The sequence below is a fragment of the Vidua chalybeata genome, chromosome 1, assembly GCF_026979565.1.
Source record: "Vidua chalybeata isolate OUT-0048 chromosome 1, bVidCha1 merged haplotype, whole genome shotgun sequence".
Lineage (NCBI taxonomy): Eukaryota > Metazoa > Chordata > Aves > Passeriformes > Viduidae > Vidua > Vidua chalybeata.
Genome location: NC_071530.1, coordinates 120,463,570 through 120,488,548, shown reverse-complemented (window position 1 = coordinate 120,488,548; position 24,979 = coordinate 120,463,570). Strand labels below are relative to the sequence as shown.

At 38.2% G+C, this 24,979-nt stretch overlaps 1 protein-coding gene across 2 annotated transcripts in view; it reads left to right on the top strand.

Annotated features, from left to right (window-relative positions):
• EYA1 (EYA transcriptional coactivator and phosphatase 1) overlaps positions 1-24,979 on the top strand; it is a 158,121-nt gene that overhangs the window by 109,371 nt on the left and 23,771 nt on the right. For both annotated transcript variants that reach the window (XM_053957106.1, XM_053957114.1), the window contains 3 exons: positions 2,926-3,065; positions 4,294-4,377; positions 10,333-10,422. In XM_053957106.1, the coding sequence (XP_053813081.1) occupies positions 2,926-3,065; positions 4,294-4,377; positions 10,333-10,422 (314 nt within the window). The remainder of the gene's footprint in view (positions 1-2,925; positions 3,066-4,293; positions 4,378-10,332; positions 10,423-24,979) is intronic.

Genomic DNA, 24,979 nt, shown 5'->3' with positions numbered 1-24,979 from the left:
ATGTCATGTTTTCCCCCACTGGTTACTGCTGTCTGTCACGCTGTTTGTAACACTGATCTCCTGAGCAGGCTCAGAAGTTGCAGGTATTAGCAATGTTGTTTGTTCAGTCATGTGCAAGGTTTGGCCAAGTCTTTGAGAAACAACCAGTTCAATGTCACTTCTTCCTCAGAGGATGATCTAGGAATGCCCAGTCTAATATTTATGGAAATACTGTAGAAAATGCAAATTTCTGGCCAAGTGGTGTCCAGGGTAGCCTGCAGAACATTTCAGGAAGCCAAGCTTTGCTTGATTTTGCTTTGCATTATTTTGTCCAGTTTGGTGAGACTGTAGAAAATGAGAATCAGAGCCTAAAAAAGAAGATTGATAGGGAAGAGTTAATCTAAACAAAGGGGATCTGTGGACAGTCTTCAAATGCATGCAGATACAATGAAGGAAATAATTTTCCCCCTACTTTCACAAATTAAACTTCTACTACTGTAATGAATGCTGAAGTTGTATGTTCTGATGATGCAGCTGTCCAAGCAGCAGAGATTTCCTGGAGAGATCCATAAGAGCAGGACAGATAAATCTTTCTTGGGAATGATGGAAGTACGGTGGTCCCAAGAAGGGGTCCTGAGGCAGGGTTGGGAGTCTTTCTGTCAGGGAAGAGACTGGTGCATCCAAATAGATAACCTGTGAAGTGGAAATGGAAATGAGCCTCCACCCAAACTTACAGCCCTGTGTTTGAAATTTTGAATGAAATATTCATAAGTGAAAGGTGTTTGCAAAGATTGAGAACTGGATGCCTCTTACAGACAAACTTTCATCCCTGCCCCCACCATGGTCTGCTCTGTGTCCTCACTCATTTAGGTTTCCTTGTTTGTTTATTTGTCATGAAGTCTTGTTTATACTCTTTCCCTACTTGTTTTAGTATTACTCCAGCAAGTTTAATACTTAAAACTTTTAGGCATAGCACGTCTGTAAGAAAAATTTCTAAAACTGGGAACTAAAGCCACACTCCTGAAAACAGTGTCAGAGACCAAAAGCAGCTGTAATTTAAATTAGTCAATAGGAAATGCAATTTTTCATTACATCTAAGTTTTGAAGTACATATTTAGAACATCATTAGCCAGTATACCTGTTGAAGAAATTCTGGTCTGTTTATTTTATGGGGTTATAATTTCTTTCAAGGCTTTTGTGCATAATTTTCTTTCTCTTTTCTTTTTATTTAAGATTTTAATAATCAAAATAGTGTACAGCAGAAAAATTAACTGGGAAAATTGGTACTATTTGTTATGATTTCTTGTTCATGGTTAAGTACAGTAGGTGAAAGAGCAGTCAGCGTTCAAAGTTTAAATACTTCAGATAAATACTCTGAAGTCTGCATTGTCATAGGAAAATATGCATATTATTGGGATGTATAGATAAATGTGGCTGGATAACTTTTGTTGTTTGACACATACAGAATCACTCTTTTATTGTAGGTCAGGTGTCTTCAGAAGATTCTGTGCTTAACCTTGGGTTACATCTTAACTTGTTCTGCTTTGTTTGATGTAGTCTGATATATTTAGGTAAATATATAATGTGAAATATGTAAGCTATGCTAATTCTCAATAAGTGTGGATTTGATGGCTGAGCATGAGACTTTCAAGACCTTTTCCTTTCATTCAGCACAAGTAACTGTTATTATTTGGAGTAATTGTGCATATGTGGTGCTACACAGATGTCCAGAGTCTCCTCCTTAATTTAACCTTTGACCTCAACAGGATGTTTTCCTAGGAGAGAGAATCCCTTGTGTGAGAAGTATACCTGTCTGTTCAAGCTGGAATGCCATGGTCTAGGCAGATTCAAATGAAAAATTTTGTATCTACTGAACTCTAAAGAGTGGTTAATATTAACTGAGCAGTAAAATTGAGAAACATAAAAATTGCAGCTGCCTTTACTAAAGTAGTGTTTTTACGAAAAACAAAAGTAATCATAGAGACCGTAAAAATAAAAGTATTTATGAAATTCAGACTATAACAGGAAGTTTTCAAAAGAGATTTAAAAATGTGTTGTTACATTTCTAAGGACTATGGTACTGCTAATTAAATTAATGGGAAGGGTGACTGATGCTCGATGTCTGCTTTGTTAATATACAAGCATTCACTATGATAGAGTCTATGGATGTTAAGAGTAGCAAAATGTCTTCAAAGTTGCATGTTAACTGCATGAATCATCACCCTCTTTTCATCTGTTCAATAACAGTAAATATTCTTATAAATAAATGTTGCCAGAGCATAATAATTAGCATGCAATACTGTTTGTAAAGATTTGTATCCTGTCTTGAAGGTACTCATTGGAAATGTTCGATGTTGATTAGGCCTTTGAAAAACACTAAAAATGTCATCTTCATAGTTGATGCATATTTAACGCTTATTAATTTAAATTATCATAGGAAAATAAATATTCTAATTTATGCTGTATTTAGGAATAATTCTGTTCTTCTGGCTCAAATGTAGCAATCTAAAAGAGTCTCCAACCAGGCAATTTGGAAGATTTTTCAATTTATGTATGTCTGGGTTTTTTTCACGCCTGGTTGGATTTTTCTTATGCGTCGCCATGACAGTTATTTTAAAGCATTTAAGATATTTAAGTTTGAAAAGCTAGAGTTAAATTAATGATGTTTTATGAAAAACTGGTATCCCTTGAAATTGTTTGCTTAATCTTGTAATAATTGAAGGAATGAAACAATGAAGTTTCTTTCTACTAAGTCTTTTATAGGCATTTACTGAAATAGTTTATCACTCTTTTTACATATAATTTGAGCTAGATATTATTCAATATGAACACTTACCATTTTCTATTTAATTATTTTACTTAGGACTGGGTTTGGTGTAAGCAAGCAAGTTGAACATTTTGAACATTGAACTGAAGGGTAAAAGTGTTCTTTCTTTACTACGACAGAATACAGTACAATCCACAGTCCATCAACCCCCATTAAAGATTCAGATTCAGATAGATTGCGTCGTAGTTCAGATGGGAAATCACGTGGACGTGGCAGAAGAAACAACAATCCTTCACCACCACCTGACTCTGATCTGGAGGTACTATATATTAAATGTCTTTGGCCTATTACAGAACTTTATTTTTATAATTATTTTGCACAAAGTGTTATTTACATGTTATTATAAGTGTTACTTATCCAAAATAAAGTGGCATTGAAGCTCCCTTTTTTTCTAACAGTATTTTCATAGACAATGGGATTTTTCTTCTAAAGAACCTTCTTCAGAAAGAGCTCCTACTTTCTTGGAAAAATACTGGGTGTTTCTTTCTCCTTTTGATTAAACAAAGCAAACAAACAAAACAAAACAAAACAAAAAGGAAAAAGAAAAAAAAAATTAAAAAAAAAAAGCAAGCTTTTCCCAAGGCAAAGAAAGGTTTTCATTTGGACAAGAGACACTTCTAGCACAATAGTGGGGTTTGTTCTCTCATGCTCTGCTTGCATTCCTCCCAGTGGCCCATGGTTTATGTTGAGAACACATCTCCAATGACACACCACAGCTATAAGTGTCCACACCGCATTACTTTTCCTTTCCAGAAGCTTACCCCATTTGTCATCATGGGAAATACAATCTCACCAGGATTTAAAATGTTTGTATTTGAACACTTTATTTTTCATTAAGTTATCATTTTGTGTGTGGTCAGAGGACAAATTTAAAACATGTATTTTCCATTGTCTCTAAGCAAAAGAATTATTTACTGATGCCAGAAATTTTATACATACATCATCCAGGCTCATTATTTTTGTTCTTCAGATGCCTAAAATGCATTAAAATTAACATAAGTTAAGGGAAATAAAGTGCTTAGCAGCAATCTGCTTTGTTTTGGTTTTAGAGATATTTTTTAAGGGCACTTACATGAATTTTTGTAAGACTTTTGTTTTGTAAGAAATTCAGAATTCTAACCCTGAAGATTTAATTTTCAGATGCTTCTCTTTGTTTATTTCAGTTTCTATCTCACATCAAGCTTCAAAAAATTACATTGTACAGTCTCATTTTCTGTGTATATTTGACTATACTATAATTCTATTCTAATAGAAGGATTTGATATAATAGCAATTGTAGTAAAAAGCTAACAGATTGTATTACCCTACCCCGGAAAAAAAAAAAAAAAAACTTGTTTTAAAAATAAATGGCAGGGAAGCTATGGTTTTAATATGCAACCATTTCAGTACAATTTTCCCACTTGTGTGCTTACTGATTCAAATTTTAACTTTCCATTTCAAGTATTAGCTTCACAAAGGAACACATTGATTTGATTCTCTTTTTACAGAGAGTATTCATTTGGGATTTGGATGAGACAATCATCATTTTCCATTCCTTGCTTACAGGGTCCTATGCTAACAGATATGGAAGGGTAAGTGTCAAGAAACTGATGGAAATGTTCAGTAATATTTGCTGGTTTATGGGTGGTACACAAGGAATACCAGAACATTAGTTGATTTTTAGAGTCAAACTGGTTCTGGTATTACAAGACAAAAAAATATCAAGCTGTTTCACATGTCCATGCTTTGCAGTTGCTCAGCTCTTGTATTCAGTGCATATTTAAATAGTGTTGGGAGTAATACTTTGACCACTTGAGGTTTGGTGTGTAGATACAGGTTGATATCATCAAAATCTCAAAGGTCTACGTCCCCTCAGAGAGTGAAGAACTTCCAGGAATGATTGCTGTGACGGATTGGCTATGCTCTGTATTGAGAGGGAAAGAGGAAGAATGCTTTTGGACATGGCCACATCAGTCTAAAATTCTTTACCTTTGATTTTTTTAAAATCTAAATATTGACTGATGTTTTCAAAAGTCTGCTTATGAGTTAAATCTTTATATTATGCACAGTCTGTAAATCATAACTGAGCTGATGAATATGTCTACAGACAGCAGATTTCCTTGGTAATTCTCAGAAGAGAAACATGATTTTAGGTGAATAAGAACAGTTTATGAATGGAATGTCCTTATGAGATCAGACTTCTTTTTGTCAGGATTGTATTTGAAAGCTAACAGCTTGTGCTAAAATCTGTTATAGCCTTTTATGTTCACCTCCTGGGAATTACAACTGGAATGTGATTTTTTGTTAACCTCAAAAATTTCTACATGCAAAGAACAGCTACTTAGTTTTGTCTGGCTTCATGTAATGCCTCCGTCTTCTTGTAAAGCTTCTATTTAGCACTAAAAGGTTTTACCCTACGCCCAGCTGAGTGAAGGACAAAGCTACCTCCAGTTCAGTCTGTGCCTGGGTCAGGTTCTGAGTTTCTCTCAATAGCTTTTTGCATTATAAAAATCTAAAGCAGTACTGCTTTGCAACCTTTCTTGCTTGTTCAGGTATGGTTTGTTTGCAGAGGTGTTTAGTGTAATAACAGTGTACCAGTTTGAGGAATGTAATTAGTTTTTTTCATTATATGTCAGAAAAGCAAGTTAATTCAGCAGCCTTGGTTTCCTAGGTGTAGTTAGTTTATATTTAGTTAATTCAGCAGCCTTGGTTTCCTAGGTGTTGTTAGTTTATATTTAGATAGCAAAAAGAAACTAGAACTTAAATGTTTCAACAATTATTGTATGGATATGTATGGACAAAAGCACTATAGAAGAGTATTAAATATTTACCAAAAGTTATTTTCCATTTTTCAAACTAAAACCAGCTTTTGTGTGGTATCCCAAAATCTATGACAATTTAGTTCAGAATGAGGAGAACAAGTCCCAGTGCTCACAAAAAAGGTCAGTGACAACAGAATCTCATCACAGGCTTTTGGCCAACAGAGTAATGCTGGAAAAGCCTAATTAATTAGTCACTGCCGTAGAAGTACTAATGTGAGCATATTTTTTCCATTTGTTACTAGTGCCCTGTAGTGGATACATTAATTGTGCCCTGAACATAAACACTTTATTGCTGGCTGGTTGAAGTTAAGGAAAGTGGCTGGGATTCAGTTGCAGAGAGATATAAATATGTACTCTGCAAGGAGGGGGCTGACTCCTGCTTGCAGCTCCATCACTGTTGGCACTGTTTGCATAAGATGTAGCTTTTGTGCAGCTGGCTCTGGTTACATGGCATCTGGAACAATATTCCTGCATTTCTAAATGACAGCCAGCTGTTGATGTTGAGAGGAATGATGGCATTACTGCTTAATCTTTGGATAAATACAAAATCTTTTTGGTGAGGGGTAGCAACATACCTGTCCATGGCTCTCAGATGATGTCAGGAAACTGAACATTCTGGTCTTGTTTTCTTAAGGTTTCATTCAAATCAGAGTTTCTCTTGGGTTATTGACAGCTTCAGACAACAGTTAGTAATTTCCAAGGATGTTAGAGAAAGACAGTGTCAAATGTTCAAAGCAAACATGGTAAAACATGAGAATTTTAGGGTTTATTTGTGGCAGCAGCAGGTGCATGTTTTTAAAAGAGTGCTTGCCTGTGATTAATGGTCTTTAAAATCAGAAATCCAGATCATAAGTTAATCAGAAAAGGAAAGAAAGTTGAGGGGAATTATTGTTCTTTTCACTTGTATTCTTGTTTATGAGCAATCTTAACATCGTGTTCTCTTATAATATAAATCGCCACTATGGTGAGGGCTAGAAATGCCCTTTTAAAAAATTAAATCTAGGGTGATCACATAATCTTTAAAATACAAAAGCTGGATCTTCAAACAAACAAAAATGTCCTAATTAAATAATAGGGGATTTGGCAACTTGGCATTCAGTTCTTTTCATAATGCCTGAGCAAGTTTCATGGTGAATGACTATGAATGATGTGCAGCCTTGCTGCTGAAGGGATTCATTTTCTTTGCCTAATTCTCTGCCTCATTCTTCCTAACTTCTTCCTTGTGCCACCTTTTTCTATATCTTCTTACTTTTCATCTGTTTTTATCACCTGCTCTCCTTTAGCTGCTATTGTGCTCTATTTTCCTCCTGCTTTTTTCCTTCAGTTTTGTTGTAACAAAATAACACCTTTATTTTTCAGTTTGCGCAGTCATGGCAAAAATTACTCCATAAAGCACTACATTTTTATTTAAGGATTGTTTGAATTTAGTGAATTTAATGGAAATGTATGAAACTCTAAGAATATGCCCTTCCAGAAGATTAGACAAAAAAACCCAAAACATTTCATTTGCTTTTGGATTTTTTAACTATGTACACAGAGAGATGTATTGATCAAATAGAACTTACCAGTTAGTTTAATTGACATTAGGACTGATTATGTTTGGTCATTTGGAAAAAGTTGGAGCCCCTTAGGATCTTGGAGCAGGTGAAAATACATCTCAGAATTGGCACAGAATACTGTGGTCTTTGCATACATTTCCATCCTCAGTGAAAGCAGTTATATGCAGAGGTTTTAAAGGAATTTTCCTTTAAATTATAAGCTATTTTATTGTGGTTTAATGTACTTTAGAGATAGAGAAAAACAAAGCCTGGTTTCACTTAACCCTTCATTTGTGACCTGTAGGCTTAAGTGGAAAATAAGCCTGGTACCCAAAGTGAACTTTCCTGTTTTTCAGCTTCTTGTTTCTCCACAAAACAAAGAAATCAAGTAGGTAGAATTTAGAAATGACATACAGGCAATGTTTTGGCTCCAATGCCAGTATTCAAAACAAAAGGCCTACTTAAGCAGTTTGACATTGGTATTTCTTTTCTTTAGTTAAACTGTACCTCCCTCAGAGATTTGTACCTGATTTTGACCATACCTGAAAAGACACTGACTGAACCTGCAAATCCCGGGCAACAAGAAGAGATTGTTAGCTTTCCTACTCATTGTGTGACACCTCACAATAATTAGTTAGCAATTAGTGGCTTAAAATTGCAAAAGAAGGTTGGGTATGGGATTATTTTTTTAAAACCTTGTTCTAGCCTTGTCTTTTTTTAAAGTTTACAGCCCCCACTGTAATATCTGATGGCAGAGTTTGATATTGGATGATGCTTTAAACCAAGGTTCTTGTGCGTTTCATTAGAGCAATTGCCAGTTTGTGACTACACAGATATTTAAAATGCTAATGCAGATAAGGTTTTTGCTTCTATTGAATATGTAGCTACAGAGAGCCACAGTTCAACATAGTTTTTATGTTAAGTGGAACTAACCTATACAAAAAGATTGTATTTAAACTAAGAGTTAAGCTTTCTTTGAAAAGCAATCCATTTAGTTTGTGTTATTTAATCTGACACTTTCAGTAGGTGCCAATGAGTTTCTTATATTTTTTCTGCCTAATTAAATTAACCTAATAAATGACATTATTTTAGTATTAGTTTGGAGAAAACCATCCTGTTTTTTTTCTGCCATGTAAGAATACCTTGGATTAAAATGGGTAGAAAGCTTTACAAAACCCCCTTTTTACAGACTCAGAAATGTTATAAAAATGGTCAATAATAGAAAAAGCAAGTTGTGTATGCTGAAATATAAAATATATATTTGCAGCCATCCATTTAAAATTAGTCAAATGGGTTCATAACCAGTATCATGCTCTGTTGCCCGTTTATTCTACTTTTCAAAATGATGTTCCTATTTAGGGATGGAAGTCAGAAGGGAATTATTTCTACCTTGTTGCATTAGTAGTTGATAATCAAGATGTAGCTAATGATCTTCATTTGCATCTTAGACCTTTAGCCCATCTAATTCCTTTAATAACTAGAGCAGAGGCTCCTGTGAGGTGTCTTCTGTTACTGCTCAGGCACAACAGAAATCTTTGTTTAAAAAAAAAGAAGTCCCATGAACTTTGTAGGATGATGAGCTACTAACTGGGCACAAAGATAAGCAGAAATGTCAAAGGGAGAAGAAGCCTCAGGTCTAGCTAGAGAGAAAATACCACCTGCTTTCCACCTCACATGCCTACAAAAGTAAAGCAGAGGAGTGCGTAGGTCTAGAAATAGAGCAATGTTAAAACAGAGAGACAGAATACTTTTGTTCATATTTCAAAGTCTTTCCATTTGAACTAAGAAGCCAAATATTCCTTTTTTTTTTTTCTTTGGCTGTGCCTGTTTAAATAAAAGACTTATTTTTAAGGGCAAAGTTCATAAAAATAGCATGTTGCAATTTTTTCCCCCATTTATAAGGGCTTTTTTTTTTTTTTATTTTAAAAACTTACTCTTAATGAATGTGAGTTCAAGAATAGATGTTTTGTCTGATCAATGTAGCTTTGCTTTGAAATTTCAAAAATTCTTTCTCCAGATAGCAGTTCTTGGGTTTTGGCATTTCCAGAAGGCAAACAGGCTGCCAAATCACCATTCTTTTCCAGCTCTTTACTATTGACACATTTTGTCTTTTTAACCAGTAGTTACAGAAAAATGCTTGAATGTTCAGAGATCATGTTGAAGCACCTATTAGTTTGATTGAGAAGTGGAAAAAGAAACTAAGGACTACATCTTTTGCTTTTTAACTGTGACTTGTCATCAAGTTTAGAATATTAGCTTATTTTAAGTAAAATATGGGTTGCCACTTCTCCAGTTCTATTTAAAATATAATTCCTAACAAACTAACATTATTAATAGAGGCTATTACAGGATAATATATATAACATGTTCTTTCAAACTCATGCTCCTGTGCTCTTGGATAGACTTGGCATTATAAATGAGAAACTTTATATCAAATGTATGTATTAGGCTCTCTTTTCGATTTTTCAGATTGAAAATATATAAAACACCAAAAAAATCAAAACAAGACAAACATCTGTAATGCATTTGGTAACCACAATGCTGAACATGCTTTTTGAGTTTATTAGCTCAGTAAGGAGTAAGTTGTTACGGTAATTTCTGTAGAGAAGTTAAAGCGTGTGATGTATTAATAACAAACAATAGTTTTGTTCACTCTGCATGGGTGGGCCAAACTGGAAACATAATTAAAACTTTTTTGACAATCAAGGAGTGGTTTTAAATATAATTACCATTTACAAATAAAACATCAATCGTTCTTTGCTTTAAAGTCGCTAGGTATTCCCAGAACTGAATCCTGTCATTTGTGATCAGTTTATTTTGAGTAACAATAGTATTATCATACCCCTGCTTGATCATAAAACTTGGGAACAGTTGTAGAATCTAGAGAAGGTTTAGGTAAAATGGATTTGCCCATTCTGCACAGAGAGCAAAGAGCCAGGGATGCATGAGGGTGACCACAGAAGTCCCACTGCAAAATCAAGGAGTCAGTTGAGTTAAAGTCATATTTTTGAGTGTTACTGGGAAGTGTTGTAGTACAGGGTGGGACAGTTACTGAACTGAAACTGACAAAGCAGATGTTGCATTTGATACAAGTAGTATGTTATGAAAGGCTGTTCTTCCAGTCTGTATTTGGGTATGTATGTTAGGCACAGTATTGATGGTGTACTTGCTTAATTTCTTTTTTAAGGATCCTCCCACTTCTGTGTCCCTTGGACTCCGAATGGAAGAGATGATTTTCAATTTGGCGGACACACATCTATTCTTTAACGATTTAGAAGTAAGTGTTCATTATTTTAAAACACACAGAGATGATCTAATATTTAATATTTGTCGGGTTTTATGTGTTGTTAGATGGTTTGACAATTATTTGCAGAGTTTTAATATGGAAATGCTTAGAAAATAGCTATATCATTTAGTCATTAGGATATATAATAATATCTACACTGGCCTTCAAAGGTTACTACAGTTTAAATGGTAGAGTTTTGTCCTCACAGGTTTTAGCACTTATGATGACAGTAGACAAGTTTCAGAAGTGGATACACCAAAGGAACCTATAAACAAACAGAATTCAATAGTCTGCACAGGCCATTAAATATTAAACTCCAGCTTCTCTAAACAGTTGATGGCTGGGTACAGGTTTCTTGCTTACATCCCACGGTGGGCGAGTGTTACCTTAACCCCAAGGGACATCATAAATGTTGTATGGGCTGTCTGTGGGCTGTTCCTGGGGCTGCTGTGCCTGCAGCAGGCAGGGGCTGTTCTGTGCCAGGGAGCCTCTGCCTGCAGCGAGGGGCTGCGGGTGCCTTGCCAAGGGCTTTTTTAGCCTACACAGCCTATGGTTTGGCAATGCTTGGGAGATTGTTCCAAAGCTCTCCAAACTGCTGAAAGAGACTGTCACTGTAATGCCTGGCTGTTTCATCTTAAAAGGGAAAAAAGCAATTTCTGATCACATTTTAATAACGCAAAAACATGAAAACAGTCAGATTTCTTTCCCATCATAGTGAAGACAGCTGTTTATTTAAAATCCAGCTGTTAAGCAAGCTTGTGGTGGGGCTGCCAACACACATTAATCATCAAGTTGTTGTTTTGCTAGATTTTAGAATAGTGTGTTATTCCAGACAGCAAAAGAATCTAAAAGATTCAAATGCAACTTTTGCTGATCAAAGTTAATTGGCAGCAATTGGCCTTTAAATATTTCCTGATGTTTCCCTTTTCAAAATCAAGCAAAATACACCTTATTCAATAGATGAGCCAAAATAATTTGAAAAATGCCAGTGTGTGATAGACCTCAAATGTGGTTTGTCCAACATCTGTCCTATATTTTGATTTCTTTTCATCTAAAAAGAAACCACTCACAGATGATTTGGCATCTTAGGACGTAATGAAATTATTGAACGTGCTTTTTTTTTTCTTCTATTCCTTAGAGGATTTATTTTTTATACTTACAGTAAAATAGCTGGTTTCTTTAAATTTTAAAGTAGCATCTTCTTCCATTCAGGTAGCTGTATTTAAAGATATAATTGTTTTGCATATAAAAAGCTCCGTCAATGAGTTGCATGTATAAGACTTATTTTTCATATTTGTCTAAAATATAACAATGCTAGTTATTTTCCAACTCTTGTTTCTGATTTCTGGTTATATTTCATTTTAATCCGAGCAGAATGAAAAAGTACTACTCTCTCTGTATTTAAGTATATTTAATAAAGTTCAGTGTGTTTTCATTTGCAATGCAGAGCCAGATATGTGGCTACTTCATACACAATTGTCAACCTCACTGACTTTAATGGAAGTTAATCAATCACATCGTAGGGGTTGTAGATTATCTTCTGCTAATAGACATGTTGCAGCCATAACAATACAGCACAGTAGTTCATTCATTCAAGAACCTTGAAGCTGTGTGTGAAAAAACAACTGCTCTAAGTGGTTCATGAAGGCAGAGGAGCTCACTGATAAGCCTGATTCTTTGCATTTCCACCATAACAAGCCAGTTTATGTTGTATGTCCAAACTGAAGTGTAATAGTTTGTGTCTATACCCTGGTCTGCCTTCCTCATACATAGGAGGAAGGAGTGAGCAGTTGTGTGCATGTCCTTGTACACAAGCCCTAATCCTTATGTCTGGGGAACATGAGCTGCAGTCTGAGGGATCATGCCTTGTCCAAGGAGTGAAGAGCATGTTGGGTGTGCACAGACAAACCTTCAGAGTACGCAGTGAAAGCGCGTAAGAGAGCCTGTACTTTGTGGGAAGCAGCATGTAAGGACTAGGCCTCATCACAGACTGAGACTTTCAGTTCACCAGCAATGACACAGTTTTTGAACACGTCATGGAAACGTGGTGTTCTTGAAGGAGCATGTTCTCCTGGAGCCACAGTTTGTCATTCTTGTGAGCATCACCATTTAGCTAGCAGGGCCTGCCAGTTTCCCAAGGGCTGTGACCTCAGGGCAGATTCCTCACTTCAATCTCAGGAACTCAAAAGTTCCTCGCTTGGTGGTTTGGAAGTTCAGGCTGCTCACAGCTTGACAGGCTTTCAGGAAAACTCTGGACAATTTGGTTTGGATATGCCTCAGGCTTAAAGCATCTATTCTCACTGATGAAGAACTGAATCTAAAAGATGTAGCTCAGGTCAAAGCTTTCCAGTTCATCAGCACAAGTATCTGGGCTGTTGGGATTGAAAACATTTGTAGGCACCATTGCCAGTGAGCTGTAGAGGTTGGGTATCCTTGCCCAGCAGTAGTATGAAGAACAGCAAAGCTGGATTTGGAACATATCTAACCCACAGAGTAGATGTGTCTTTGAGCCTGAGCTTAATTCAAAGTGGGAACGTGAAAGCTGATGCCCTCTGTCTCACCCAGGCTCAGAGGGAACCCTTCTTGGCACATAGAGAGGCAGCTTTTAAAGGCAGGCAATCGTCTGTCATAACTTTGGCTTATGATGCACATTTTTTCCAGATACCACAAGTTAATGTTTTTAAATTAAAAAAAAAAATCTTCTTTCATCCAACACATTCCAGAAAACTCTATAATCAGAATAGCTCTCTTGTTACCCAAGTGAAAATACTTTTTCTGCTTATAAAATGCTGGAGACTGATTGAACATTTTGAATGCAAAGGGCAGAGTTGCAGCAGTGATCTCTGAAGCACAGTTTGATTCATGTATGACCTAACTGGCTTTTCAAAGCTCAGCCTAGAGATTTAGTAATGTTGTTAGGTTAAATTCTAAACTTCAGCGGTCAATTTTTAGTCTGTGTAAAGTGAATCAATGCCAATGTGTATCAGTTGAATTTAGTAGGGGGTACAGCCAGGTAAATGAATAATGTATTTTTATATATGTTGTTCTTTATGTAATAATAATAATAATAATAATGATAATAATAGTAATATTTGTAATTGAAAATTTCAAATTCATTGAAAAAATTCAGTCCGATCTCACTATCTAGCTCTGAAGTCAGTATTCTGTTTCTGGATGGGTGAGCTACAGTTAGATTTGCACCCTTGTACTAGTACTTATTTTATTGCTTTGAAAAATAAAATAAATTGCTTATTTCCTTCACTTTGCACAGATTTATTTGGAGCAATTAATTCCAAAGTGATGTAATAGCAAATAATTTCCGATCTTTAGGAACATTCCTTTAAACAGCATGTTAAAGGGCTATGACAAGATTTTAAACATACTGAAAAGAAAAATATTAATGTTTATTTATGTATAATTTGATCTAAGTACCATAATAAACAGTTGTTTCATGCATTAGTGGTAATTTCATAATGAAATTATAGAAATGTACTAGGCTAAACAGTAGAAGATGGCGCAGTCTTCTAAAAATTTTGATTCCAAAATCTGCATTGGGCTTCCAAACAAGAGCTTTTGGTTTTCAGTATTGAAGTTTTTTATTTAAACGCCTCATATTCTCTGTTTATAGTTGAATTTAAATTGTGTGCAAGAGAGCATAACTACATTGATGTAGTACCCTCAAGAGAACCACAGTTATCTCATCTGAAAATAATGTTTGATTTTGCATGCTGACTATGTTGTGATAGGGATAATAAGGTATAATATTTTAAAGATGTATATGGAGCAATTATACCTATTACGTATTTTAGGAGGTATGCTCCAGTGTTTTAGGGAAATGAGCAACTTGATGATAGGACTGAAACATGACATCCACTGAGGTGATCAGCTCTGGTGCAGGTGTATTCTACAGCAGAGCAGGGGAATGTGGCAGCCAGGGGAGTTCCTCAGCCAGGGAAGCCCCAGGGGAGCACAGAGACCCACCAGGAGCCAGCTGCTCTTAGGAGAGTGGCTTACTCTCCTGGCATGTGTGAGGCCAGGAGTAATGGTGGCCATTCCCTCTTCCCAAAGTAGGCAGCACTGTGGCCAGGAGCTCCGTGGCCAGGGCAGGCAGACAGGTCATGGTGTGGCAGTTTGCTCAGCAGGGTGTGCAGGGAGGGTGACGACTCAGAGGAGGGACATCCACTGGCCAAGTGCAGACACATGAAGTCTACCAAGCAACCAAGCACATTTTGTAGCCATCTACACAGGTCAGGGGCACCCATCCCACCTGACTGCCAAGGCAGAATTGTGGGCACTCATCTGAGTGCAAAGGCTGCAGCTCTGATGGGAGATCTGCACCATCTGTCCTGACAGTGGCCAGTGCCTCCACGCATGGGAGATCTGCACCATCTGTCCTGACAGTGGCCAGTGCCTCCACGCAGACAGGGATGATGAAGGAACTGATGAAGTGCAGAACTCAGACTGCAGAAAGTGAATAGAGGCTTCTCCTGGGGCAGGGACAGGACAGCAGGTGTGCCAGGTGGAGGAGTTCTGTGGCAGGTGGCTGAGCTGCAGGAGGCAGCAGGAAGACTGCATAGCATCAGGGTGGCTGAGGAGTTGTATAGCTGGTTTGGTGTAGTTGCATAGCTGCTTCCAAGTGCAGTCTGCAGCAGACCCACAGCCCATGGCCAAACAGCCAAAACCTTCCCCACTGGCACACAAGGGAGGAGGAGCAATAACATTACAGAATGTAAGCAAGGACCTGCAGGATGAAGATGCCTCCCCAAAACTTGAGGTGCCCCTGCAGAACTGCTTCACTGCTGTGCAGACTGAAAAGGAGAGACACATCACACAGGAGAGATGCTGGAGCTGAGTAAGGAGCCTGACCCCATAACTCCCCCCATATAACAATGAAAGCAACTAAGAGAAGGAGAGAGGTGATAGTAGTAGGTAACTCACTTCTGAGAGTCTTATTTGCCAGCATCAGGTGCACTCTAGAGAGATGTGATATTTGCCAGAGCCTTGTATTAGGGGTGTGTCTCTCGGGCTGTGACCCCAAGACAGGATATCACCAATAGACTACCAAGCCTCGTACAGTCCTCTTCTGACTTCTATCTGCTGCTGTTATTTCACATGGGCACCAGCCATACAGTCTGAGGAAACAAAAACAGTCAAGATGGATTACAGAGCCCTGGGAGCAGCTGTAAGGGATTCTGGAGTGCAGGTAGTTTTATCATCAATCGTCCCAGCCATAAAAAAGGCATTTGAAAGGGCCAGTCAAATCTGGTTGCAGAACTGGTACCCCAGAGAGACATTCAGGTATTTTAGAGCATGGGCTTGCTTGAGAATTCTGGTCTGGTGGGGCTGATTGGCTCCATCTGTCAGAGAAGAGCATCTTCGGACACAGGCTTGAGGAAGAGAGCTTTAAACTAAAGTTGCTGGAGGACAGGAACCTCAATCCATCCCACTCCTACCAGTCTGATACCTGTGGCAGCCATAGGTGTCCAGAGTCCAGAGTGAGATCACAGGTGAGCAGAAGAGCACCTGAAGAGCAGCACAAAGGAATTCCAGCCACTCCAGCCAGTAAGTTGGCTTCACCAAAGACCCATCTTGAATGCTTCTACGAAACACACACAACATGGGGAGTAAACAAGAGGAGTTAGAGGCATGTGCATGCCTGCAGGTCTCTGATCTTATTGGCATCAGAGAGACTAGTGGGATGACTCTTGTGATTGTAGTGTTGGAATGAAAATATGCAAGATGTTTAGGAAGGACAGGCAGGGGAGATAAGGAGGGCCTGCAACCCTCTGTGTCAGTGGATGATCAATGCTGGAGTGCATGGAGCACTGCCTGGAGATAGATAAGGAGCTGACTGGGAGCTTATGAGTCAGGATTAAAGGGAGAGCAGGGAACATGTGACATTATATGGGGGTCTGCTACAGACCACCTAACCAGGAAGACTGAGTGGATGAGGCTCTCTATAGACAGGTAAGAACAGCCTCACATTAGCAATTCCTGGTGCTCATGGTGAGCTTCAGACACCCAAATATCTCTTAGAGGTACAACACAGTAGGCCATAAGCAATCCAGGAGGTTCTGTAATGTGTTGATGATGACTTTGTTCTGCAAGTGATGGAGGAGACAACAAGGAGACGTGCTATGCTGGACCTTGTTCTCATCAACAAGGAAGGACTGGTGGGAAATGTGAAGCTCAAGGATTGACTGCAGTGACCATGAAATGGTGGTACTTGGGGCAGCAAGGAGGGTGCACAGGAAGCTCACAACCTTGCACTTTGGAAGAAAGACTTTGGCTTCTTCAGCAATCTGTGTCTGGATTGGGTAAATCCGGAGGAGACTGGGTTGAGAGCAGTCCTGGGTGGAAGGACTTGGAGGTGTTCACTGACAAGCTAAACATGACCTGGCAATGTGCATTTGCAGCCCAGAAAGCCAGTTGTGTCCTGGGCCACATGAAAAGCATGACCAGCAGGTTGAGGAGGTGATTGTTCCCCTCTACTCTGCTCTCCTGAGATCCCACCTGGAGTACTGTGTCCAGCTCTGGGGCCCCAACTAAAGGAGGGTGTAGAGTGAGTCCAGAGGAGGCCACTAAGGTGATGAGAGGATTGGAGCACCTCTCGTATGAGGAAAGGCTGAGAGAGTTGGAGTTGTTCAGCCTGGAGAAGAGAAGGCTCCAGGAAAACCTTATTGTGGCCTTCCATAGAGGGAAGAGCAGGAGAGGGACTTTTTACAAGGTGTCATGTAGTGACAGGACAAGGGTTGATGGCTTTAAAAAGAGGGTAGGTTTGGATTAGGTGTTAGGTAGAAATTCTTTAGTGTGTGGTTGGTGAGACAACTGGAACAGGTTGCCCAGGGAAGTTGTGGATGCCCCATGCCTGGAAGGGTGCAAGGCCAGGTTGGATGCAGCTTTGAGCAACCTGGTCTAGTGGAAGGTGTCTCTGCCCATGGCAGGGGGCTTGGAACTGGATGATCTCTAAGGTCCCTTCCAACCAAAACCATTTTATGATTATATCTGCATCTTTAAAGATTGTATATCTTTATACTGATACTTTTAAAAGTTTATTCATTTTTTGGCATATCAGGTGCATATTATAACTAGGTATGTTAAAGGTATAACTAGGTATCAGTGGCAGTGAATTATTAGGAACATCGTATTTGAAAAAGTTAGTTCAGTGCTTTGCAAACTTTGTTCTAAAATGACACCATCTCATTAGATCTACTCCTTTAGAGGTATGTACTGAAGCTGAATATGTCACTATTAAGTCATTTCTTGTCTAATCTTACCTAACACTTAGAATACTTTTTTTTCTTTTGGTTTGTGTTGAATTCTATTGAAGTAATTAAAAGCAAATCAATTTGTAGTTTTATTACATGTTTTTTTTTTCTTCTAGGATTTTTATTTCTTTTTGTTCATTTCACATTTTTTGGTGTAGGCTTTCATGGGAAGGTTCAAAATAAGATTCTAATGATACTATAAAAAATCAATTTTTCACATATTTTTTCAATATATCTATATATTTTGACAAATATATAGATGCATAGTCATGATTAGTATTAATTTTCCTGCCATTTGTGAAGGATATATAATGCACACCCATGGGTTCACAATTCACTTCTGTTTGTGGAGTCTGTGCAAGTGATGATATGTGTGTGGGAGTCATTTATAGTGAATGGCAGTGTGGTATGAGTTTTCAGGCTACATTAGTTGATATATTTCTCTTAGTGATAAAAGATCAGGGAATAACATAAGGTACTACTGTCAAGCAGTAACTTTGGTTCTTTGGGAAAAAATTAGAATAGTCAATTATATTCTAAAAATTAAGGATCACGACCTTGATTAATTTCTTCTGAGATTGTTACTTAAAATCTACTTGGTGTTCCACATCTAATATATTTGTGATAAAAAATTCAGAGCACAATCTCTTCTTTATGTCAAAAAGAGCTGCATAACTGTTATGACATCAAGAATGGGGTGTTACTTCACTTCCATGAACCTTTAAGACACCACATTATCATATGTGGTGCAAGGACCTTGCAGAGGTGCAAGGACCCCTCTGGAAAGCTGCCTGTGTTGGAGTTGCAGATGATTTCCATAAGATGCAACTCTGTCATTAACCACAGCTGGCTGGACTGTCAGCCCAGGACAAGCAGTGGCTGAGGTGCTGCCATCCCAGCCTGGCTACCAGGCAGCACCTTCACTTCTCTGTCCTGCCCACCTGCCACCATCAAGGTCAGCCAGTCCTCAGGCACCAAGGAGCAGAACAAGAACAGCCCATTTCTCTGCCACTTCACTCCATTAAATAAAGTTAGATTAATACAGAGACATTTTACAAATCCTGCATTTTACACATATGGGAACATTTCCAGCTTTAATGAAGCATTGAGATGCTGTCTTCCACAGATGCATATTCTCACAGTTTAAAGCAGAGAATAAACAGAATTTATGTCCTTGCACTCTCATGCTCTGCATTTGCTTTGTAAACCTCCTTCCTCCACCCACAGGGCAATAAATCCTTCCAGGACACCTGTAGCAGTCTGTAACTGCTAGCTTGAATTTACTTAGATCTAGAAGTTGATAGGGAGAAATTAACTATAAGATTTTTTTAAAATGAAAACTGCTTTTTGTGGATTGTTTCTTGTATAATTGACTGTGTGGAAGTTTTGCTCTTGTTTGTGGGCCCCAGTCATTAGACTGTATTTATCAACTCTACCTCTCCCTCCTATTCCTTTTCAAGCTCAAGACTGTGTGTAGGACAGCTTTTTTACTTGAAATGTGATGGAGATGTCTGACATCCAGCAGTATGCTGAGCCCTTCTGTTCCCTAAAGGAACATAAAGGACCACTAAGGCCCACATTGCAAGGCCTCCCATGTCACTAAAGCAGATGGGGATGCACTCTGTACTAGCATCAGGCACTACAGGGATTTCCAAGAGCAGAAAGATCATCATCAGAGCTCAGGGATAAGTAAGGGAACACCTAATACTCAGGACAGCATCCATAAACATAAAGCCTGATCATGGAGGAGAACTCCTTGAACGTTAGTTCCTTTTTGGCCTTTGCCTTCAATTCTTACAGGTGAAACCTGGCTGCCTCCCTGCTGCTGGAAGCAAATGTACCCTATAAATCACTTCTGGCACTCAAGGAGACCTTTTTTCATGACAGGAACATATATCCTCTTTTCATCAGCCTGAAAATTTCTCCTTTGTAGGTATCAGTAACACCACAGGAGACTAAGTGACTTTCCTCACAGGTCCTTCAGTGACCGTGCACACTGCTATGTCCCCAGTGTACCACGCAGGGCCCTGTAGGAATGCCTTTGAAGCAATACAGCCATATGTTCTGTTTCTTTAATCTGAAGGAGAAAGGGAAATCATTTCCCCTCAGACCTGGATACTTTAATATGCCACAGACTCTGACTGGTAACTTTTAGCACAGTAGCACTACAAAGGATGATTTGGGATCCTGGGCATTATGATAATACACATTATTGAATTCATTACTGCATTCAGTAGGCTTACCATATGCAGATTATTGCACATCTCAAAGAACCATGACCACTGTAGGATAAAATGCTCTTCTTTCTGAAAGCATTTTAGCACATCTGGTCCTAGATTCAAATAATCTAACAAATGAAGTGCTTGGATGCAAGCCAGCTCTTAAGTGCAGACTTTGAGCAAGCTCCAAAGCAAGCTGGGAGAGCAGGTTGGCCACTGTTAGCAGTGTAGAAGTCCATCATTTATTCATCCACACCTTGTAGCAATGTCATGGAGCCAGCTTTGGACAGCAATGACAGGTATGACATTGCCTAGATTTATAGAGATCCACAGTCAGTGATAGGATCTGGGGGAGCTGCAGTCAGACCAAGGAAGTGCAGAAGGAGGATTGTGAAACACCATTACCAGAGAGAAAAGCTTTCTCAACTTCTCCACAAAATAAAAGTCAGATCAAGGTCATTTTGTGTCTAAAGCTGTACTCCAAGCCCTGAACATTGATAGGGTGAGCCTTTGCTGGCATTAGGTACTAATCACTTGTCTGGTGCATATTTGACATACATATCTATGTAGGTGACACGACATGAGGTCTGTGTTTGTGGTTGCCAATGCTTTGTAATTCCTGATCACTGTACCTTAGTCTTCTCATCATGGTGATGGTAAGGATGATATTTACAGATACAAGGGTCATCATTCTGTCATAAAGTACTCAAGAGAGAAAAGCTGCAGTTGAGTCTGGTGATCATAGCAGTTGTTATTGTGTACAATTGTACCTGTCTTTCTAACAAAGTTTCTGCTTTGTCTCTTTAACTTACTAGTCCTCAGGAACATGCTGGCACAACTTTTCTCTCTACTGACACAATAGGAAATATGTGTATTCAAACAAGGGAAAGAAAAAAAGTACCAAAAAATTGCAAATAGCCAAGAAAGCTTTCCAGTTTTCTGTTGTGTTTAATTTTTCTATTGTTGGGGGAAATTTTGTTTTGTTTTTGTTTCTTTGTTTTGTTTTGGTTTTTTTTTTAATGATTTTTGTAAGTTGTATTTGTTCCAGTTTGAGCTATTCATGCATTTTAGGTAAGGTCTGATTTTTAAAGACACAGGTTAAAAATCACCCCAACATTTAGAGCAAAAGGGCATCAGTCACACTAGTCATGGCAGTGTTTCAGGTGTCTGTGCTTGGGAGCTTGTAGCTCGTAAGAACTCCATGTAGTCAGCTGGTACCAGGGCTTCTGTTTGGGATACCTATATATTCCTGTAGTATAAATCAGCTAAAGACTAGGCAGGCATGCTTTGTGAAGAAATACCTGGACATGCAAATTGCCCAGTACAATATAGAGCATTTCATGGAATCACAGAATGGTTTGGTTTGGAAGGAGCCTTTAACAATAATCTAGTCCAACCCCACTGCCATGGTCAGGGACATCTTCTATTAGACCAGGTTGCTCAAACCCCCATCCAACTTCCAGGGATCCACATCCACAGTTTCTCTGAGCAACTTGTTCAAGTGCCTCACCACTCTCGCAGTAAGGAATTTCTTCCATGTACCTATCCAAATCTGTCCTCTTTCCTATCCCTTATTCCTTGTCCTGTGGTAAAAAGTCTGTCCCCATCTTTCTTCTAAATCCACTTTATATATTGAAAAGCCACAATTAGGTCATCCCAGAGCCTTCTCTTCTCCATGCTAAACAACCCCAGCTCTCTCAGCCTGCCTTCACCATCTGCCTCTCTTTCCTTTGCTGAGGCCCCCTGAGCTGGAAACAGTTCTCCATGTGGGATCTCAGCAGGGCAGAGAAGGGGAAAGGGGAAAATCACCTCCCTCAATTGCTCTTCAGTTACACACCTCTTTTGGTGTAACCCTGTGTACTATTGGCTTCTGGAGTGCAGGTTACATCCAGGGGTTTTTATCCACTGGAATCCGTAAATCTTTCTTAACAGGGCTACTCTCTCTCAGTTCACCACCCAGCCTGTACATATGGGTGATTGTCCCAGTCCAGCTGCAATACCTTGCACTTTATTGCAATTCACGAAGTTCATATTAGCCCACACCTCAAACCTGTCAGTGTCCCTCTGGATGGCATCCCACTTGTCAGTGGAATGCATGCTAGTGCCAAAATGTTTGTGGTAGGCAGCGCACTAACTTTTAGTGGTATGAGACCCATCTCCAAGATGGTGTACTAAAAGTAATTTCTATCCAAATATCAAAACATGTTTTGTCTATGTATTTTCCTAAATTATATATTCAAAAGTGTTCCTTCCAGTGACAGAACATTCTTGTCCCTTTCCCAGGAAATAAAATACCAAATGCTAGCATGCTTTTCAGGTAGCAATTGTACCTCCCTGTTGCAGCTAGGTTCTGCAGGGTGTGCAATATCAGATTTAGGATCAGCTAGTTCAGGAGATAATGTATTGAAGGACAGTGGTAAGGCAGCTGGAAGCCATTGCAATACCTGTATCAAAGCTGAGTATAGGCAGGGTCTGGTACTGGAATCCCAGATCCACCCCACATATGTCAGCTTCAATTGCAGCAGAAAGCTCAGGGCTGGGCTGCAGAGGCAGGCTCTGAAAGGCCACGTGCAGATTGCTACGTAACGAAGGACATGAGACAGCGCTTTGAAAATTCTCTTACAGCCAGTAATGAAACAATAGAGCTGTTTTAAATGGAAAATAAGAGATGCAAAACTGACTGCAAGAAATGTAACAGATTGAGAACTTTGCAACCATTAGCAGATTCCAAACACTGTCTTATGTTATATGGCTGACACATAAAAGCGTCCTTAATGAATTTTTATTTTTGAGTGGTTACAAAATTGCTGTTGTGTGCCATGGAGCTTTTCTACAATGCAAATAGTTCCCTAAGCACAGATATGATTCACTGCTTGATGGTTCATCATATTAGATCCAATACTAGGTAATAATGTGATTCATCCTGGAGGCCTCTTAGTGCCAGAATTGTAATTTCAGATTTGAATAAGTTCATTTTATTAATTAAATTATCCGAAACAATAGAGCAATAATGTCAAATAAATTAATAAATAGTTGATGCTAATGGTAAAAGCAGTTAATGTACTAATTATGGTAATGTTTTCCTTTTATTCTTATGTAGAGAGGCTTCACTTTGGCTTTTAATATTTCATGGAACTGATGTGAACAACTTTTTATTAAACATTTTATTTAAATATTATGAATTTGATAATACTGAACAAAATCCTATGTACTATTATAGATGTCAAGACTTGTTCATAACACTAAGTATTCCATTATTAGTTTACAATCTAAAAAGTTTAATAAATTAAAATAACATTCCTGAACAGTAGATTTGGTGTTTTGCTGATTAAGCTGACAGATGTGTAAAATCTTATATAGCCAGTCAAGTCCCTGGTGCAGCTGCGAGTGCTAAAGAGTGCAAGTTATTCCAGCTAAGATCAACATTAATTCACACTCAAATATCTTTCCCAGCCTGCCCTTTCTATTCACGTAATGCAGTTCTTTTGTGGTGATTCCACTACTTCGTGGAAAGTTTTTTTTTTTTCCTCACTGGACTCTTCCAATACAAAAACCCAGAAGGCAAACTGAAGAGAGTGTAATAGTCAACCTTTAGAAAAAATATTTACTGAGTGATGTAGGAACCATTTTAAAATCTCATATTTGAATTAATTGGGTTGAGTTTTTGAGTGGATTAGTCTCTGAAAATTATGTAATGTAATTATTTTAGGAAAGCTTAGTGAAACTAAGTGTCATCCTGACATGCTATTTTGCCGAGTGAGGGTACATTATCCAATCCTCACATAAGTACAGAGATTTGAAATCACAGCTTAAGCATCTTAGCAATATGCATGGTAGGTGGTTTCTATCATTCTTGTCAGCCGAGGTTTAAATTTGGCATGGATTTACAAAGCTGTTTACAAGTTGTTTAATATCATGAAAGCCATTTGTGCTGGTGTGGTTATGTGTGAGTGCTATAACTGATGTTTAAATGTTATGAAAATATGCATACATATGAATTTTAAATATATCTGTGCTGGGGTTTTAGGGGTTTTTTTGTTTGTTTGGTTTTTTTTTTTTTTTTTTTGTTGCAATTATATTAAAATGTTTTCTCAGGGAAAAAAAATAGAAGTTTCTTTCTTTCATTTTCTTTTAAAAGCACGAAAAGAGTGCTTGAAGTTGGTTCCCAAAATGTTTGAGTTTCACAGTCTCAGGAGATTTCTACTGTTTCAGTGTGGTTACAATAAGGCCTCTATCTGAATTTCATCCAGTTCAATGGTCTAATGAAACTGTAAAGAAAGGGGGCGAGCATTATTTCCTTTACTCATTGCAGTATCACTTCTATTTTTCTGTGGCTTAAAGTAAGATTTGACTGTTTTTAATTGCATTTATAAAATTTTTCTTCAGATATGTTCAAGAGGCTGGGTGATCCTATAGTAGACTAAAGCTACCTTAAAGTGTGCTGTTAAAGCATGAGGCATTAACGAGGACTTAAAAAATGTAGACAAAAAGTTTAACAAAAGAAACAATGAAGTATTGAAGGAATGGAGCATTTATTTTATTTTTTTGGGTTTTCCAAGATCCTCGTCCAGTCAGAACAAGGCAGTCCAAGTATTATGTGAAGGTTACCTGTGGCACTGTGCAGTCAGGGGATGAGAATTCAAGCGTGTTCACTGACAGCAGGAGCAGACTGCAGAGTACTGGCTCAGCTGAAATGCTGGCACGAGAAAGATCAGCCTTATCTAAGCAAATGATGCTTTCTGAACAGCAGAAAATCCCTTCAATCAGTTAAAAGATCTCTTTTTCTTCTGCACATTTGTATAATTCACAGTGTGAATGTAAAGTATGGATACACAGGGGAATCACTCCTTCCCTAGCACTGTTGGGCAAGGGGGAGAGAAAGTTGTAGCAGCAGTTAGAAGATGAGAAAGACAGTTTCTAGGAATTTTCTTTGGCTTTAGAAAACTTTAAAAATACACATATTTAAATTCATTTATTGGAACAAAATGTATATCTTTTTCTTGAAGGTGTGTTCACAAGTCCAAAACTCCCATTATTGCCTTGGTCAAATGAATAAAGCAT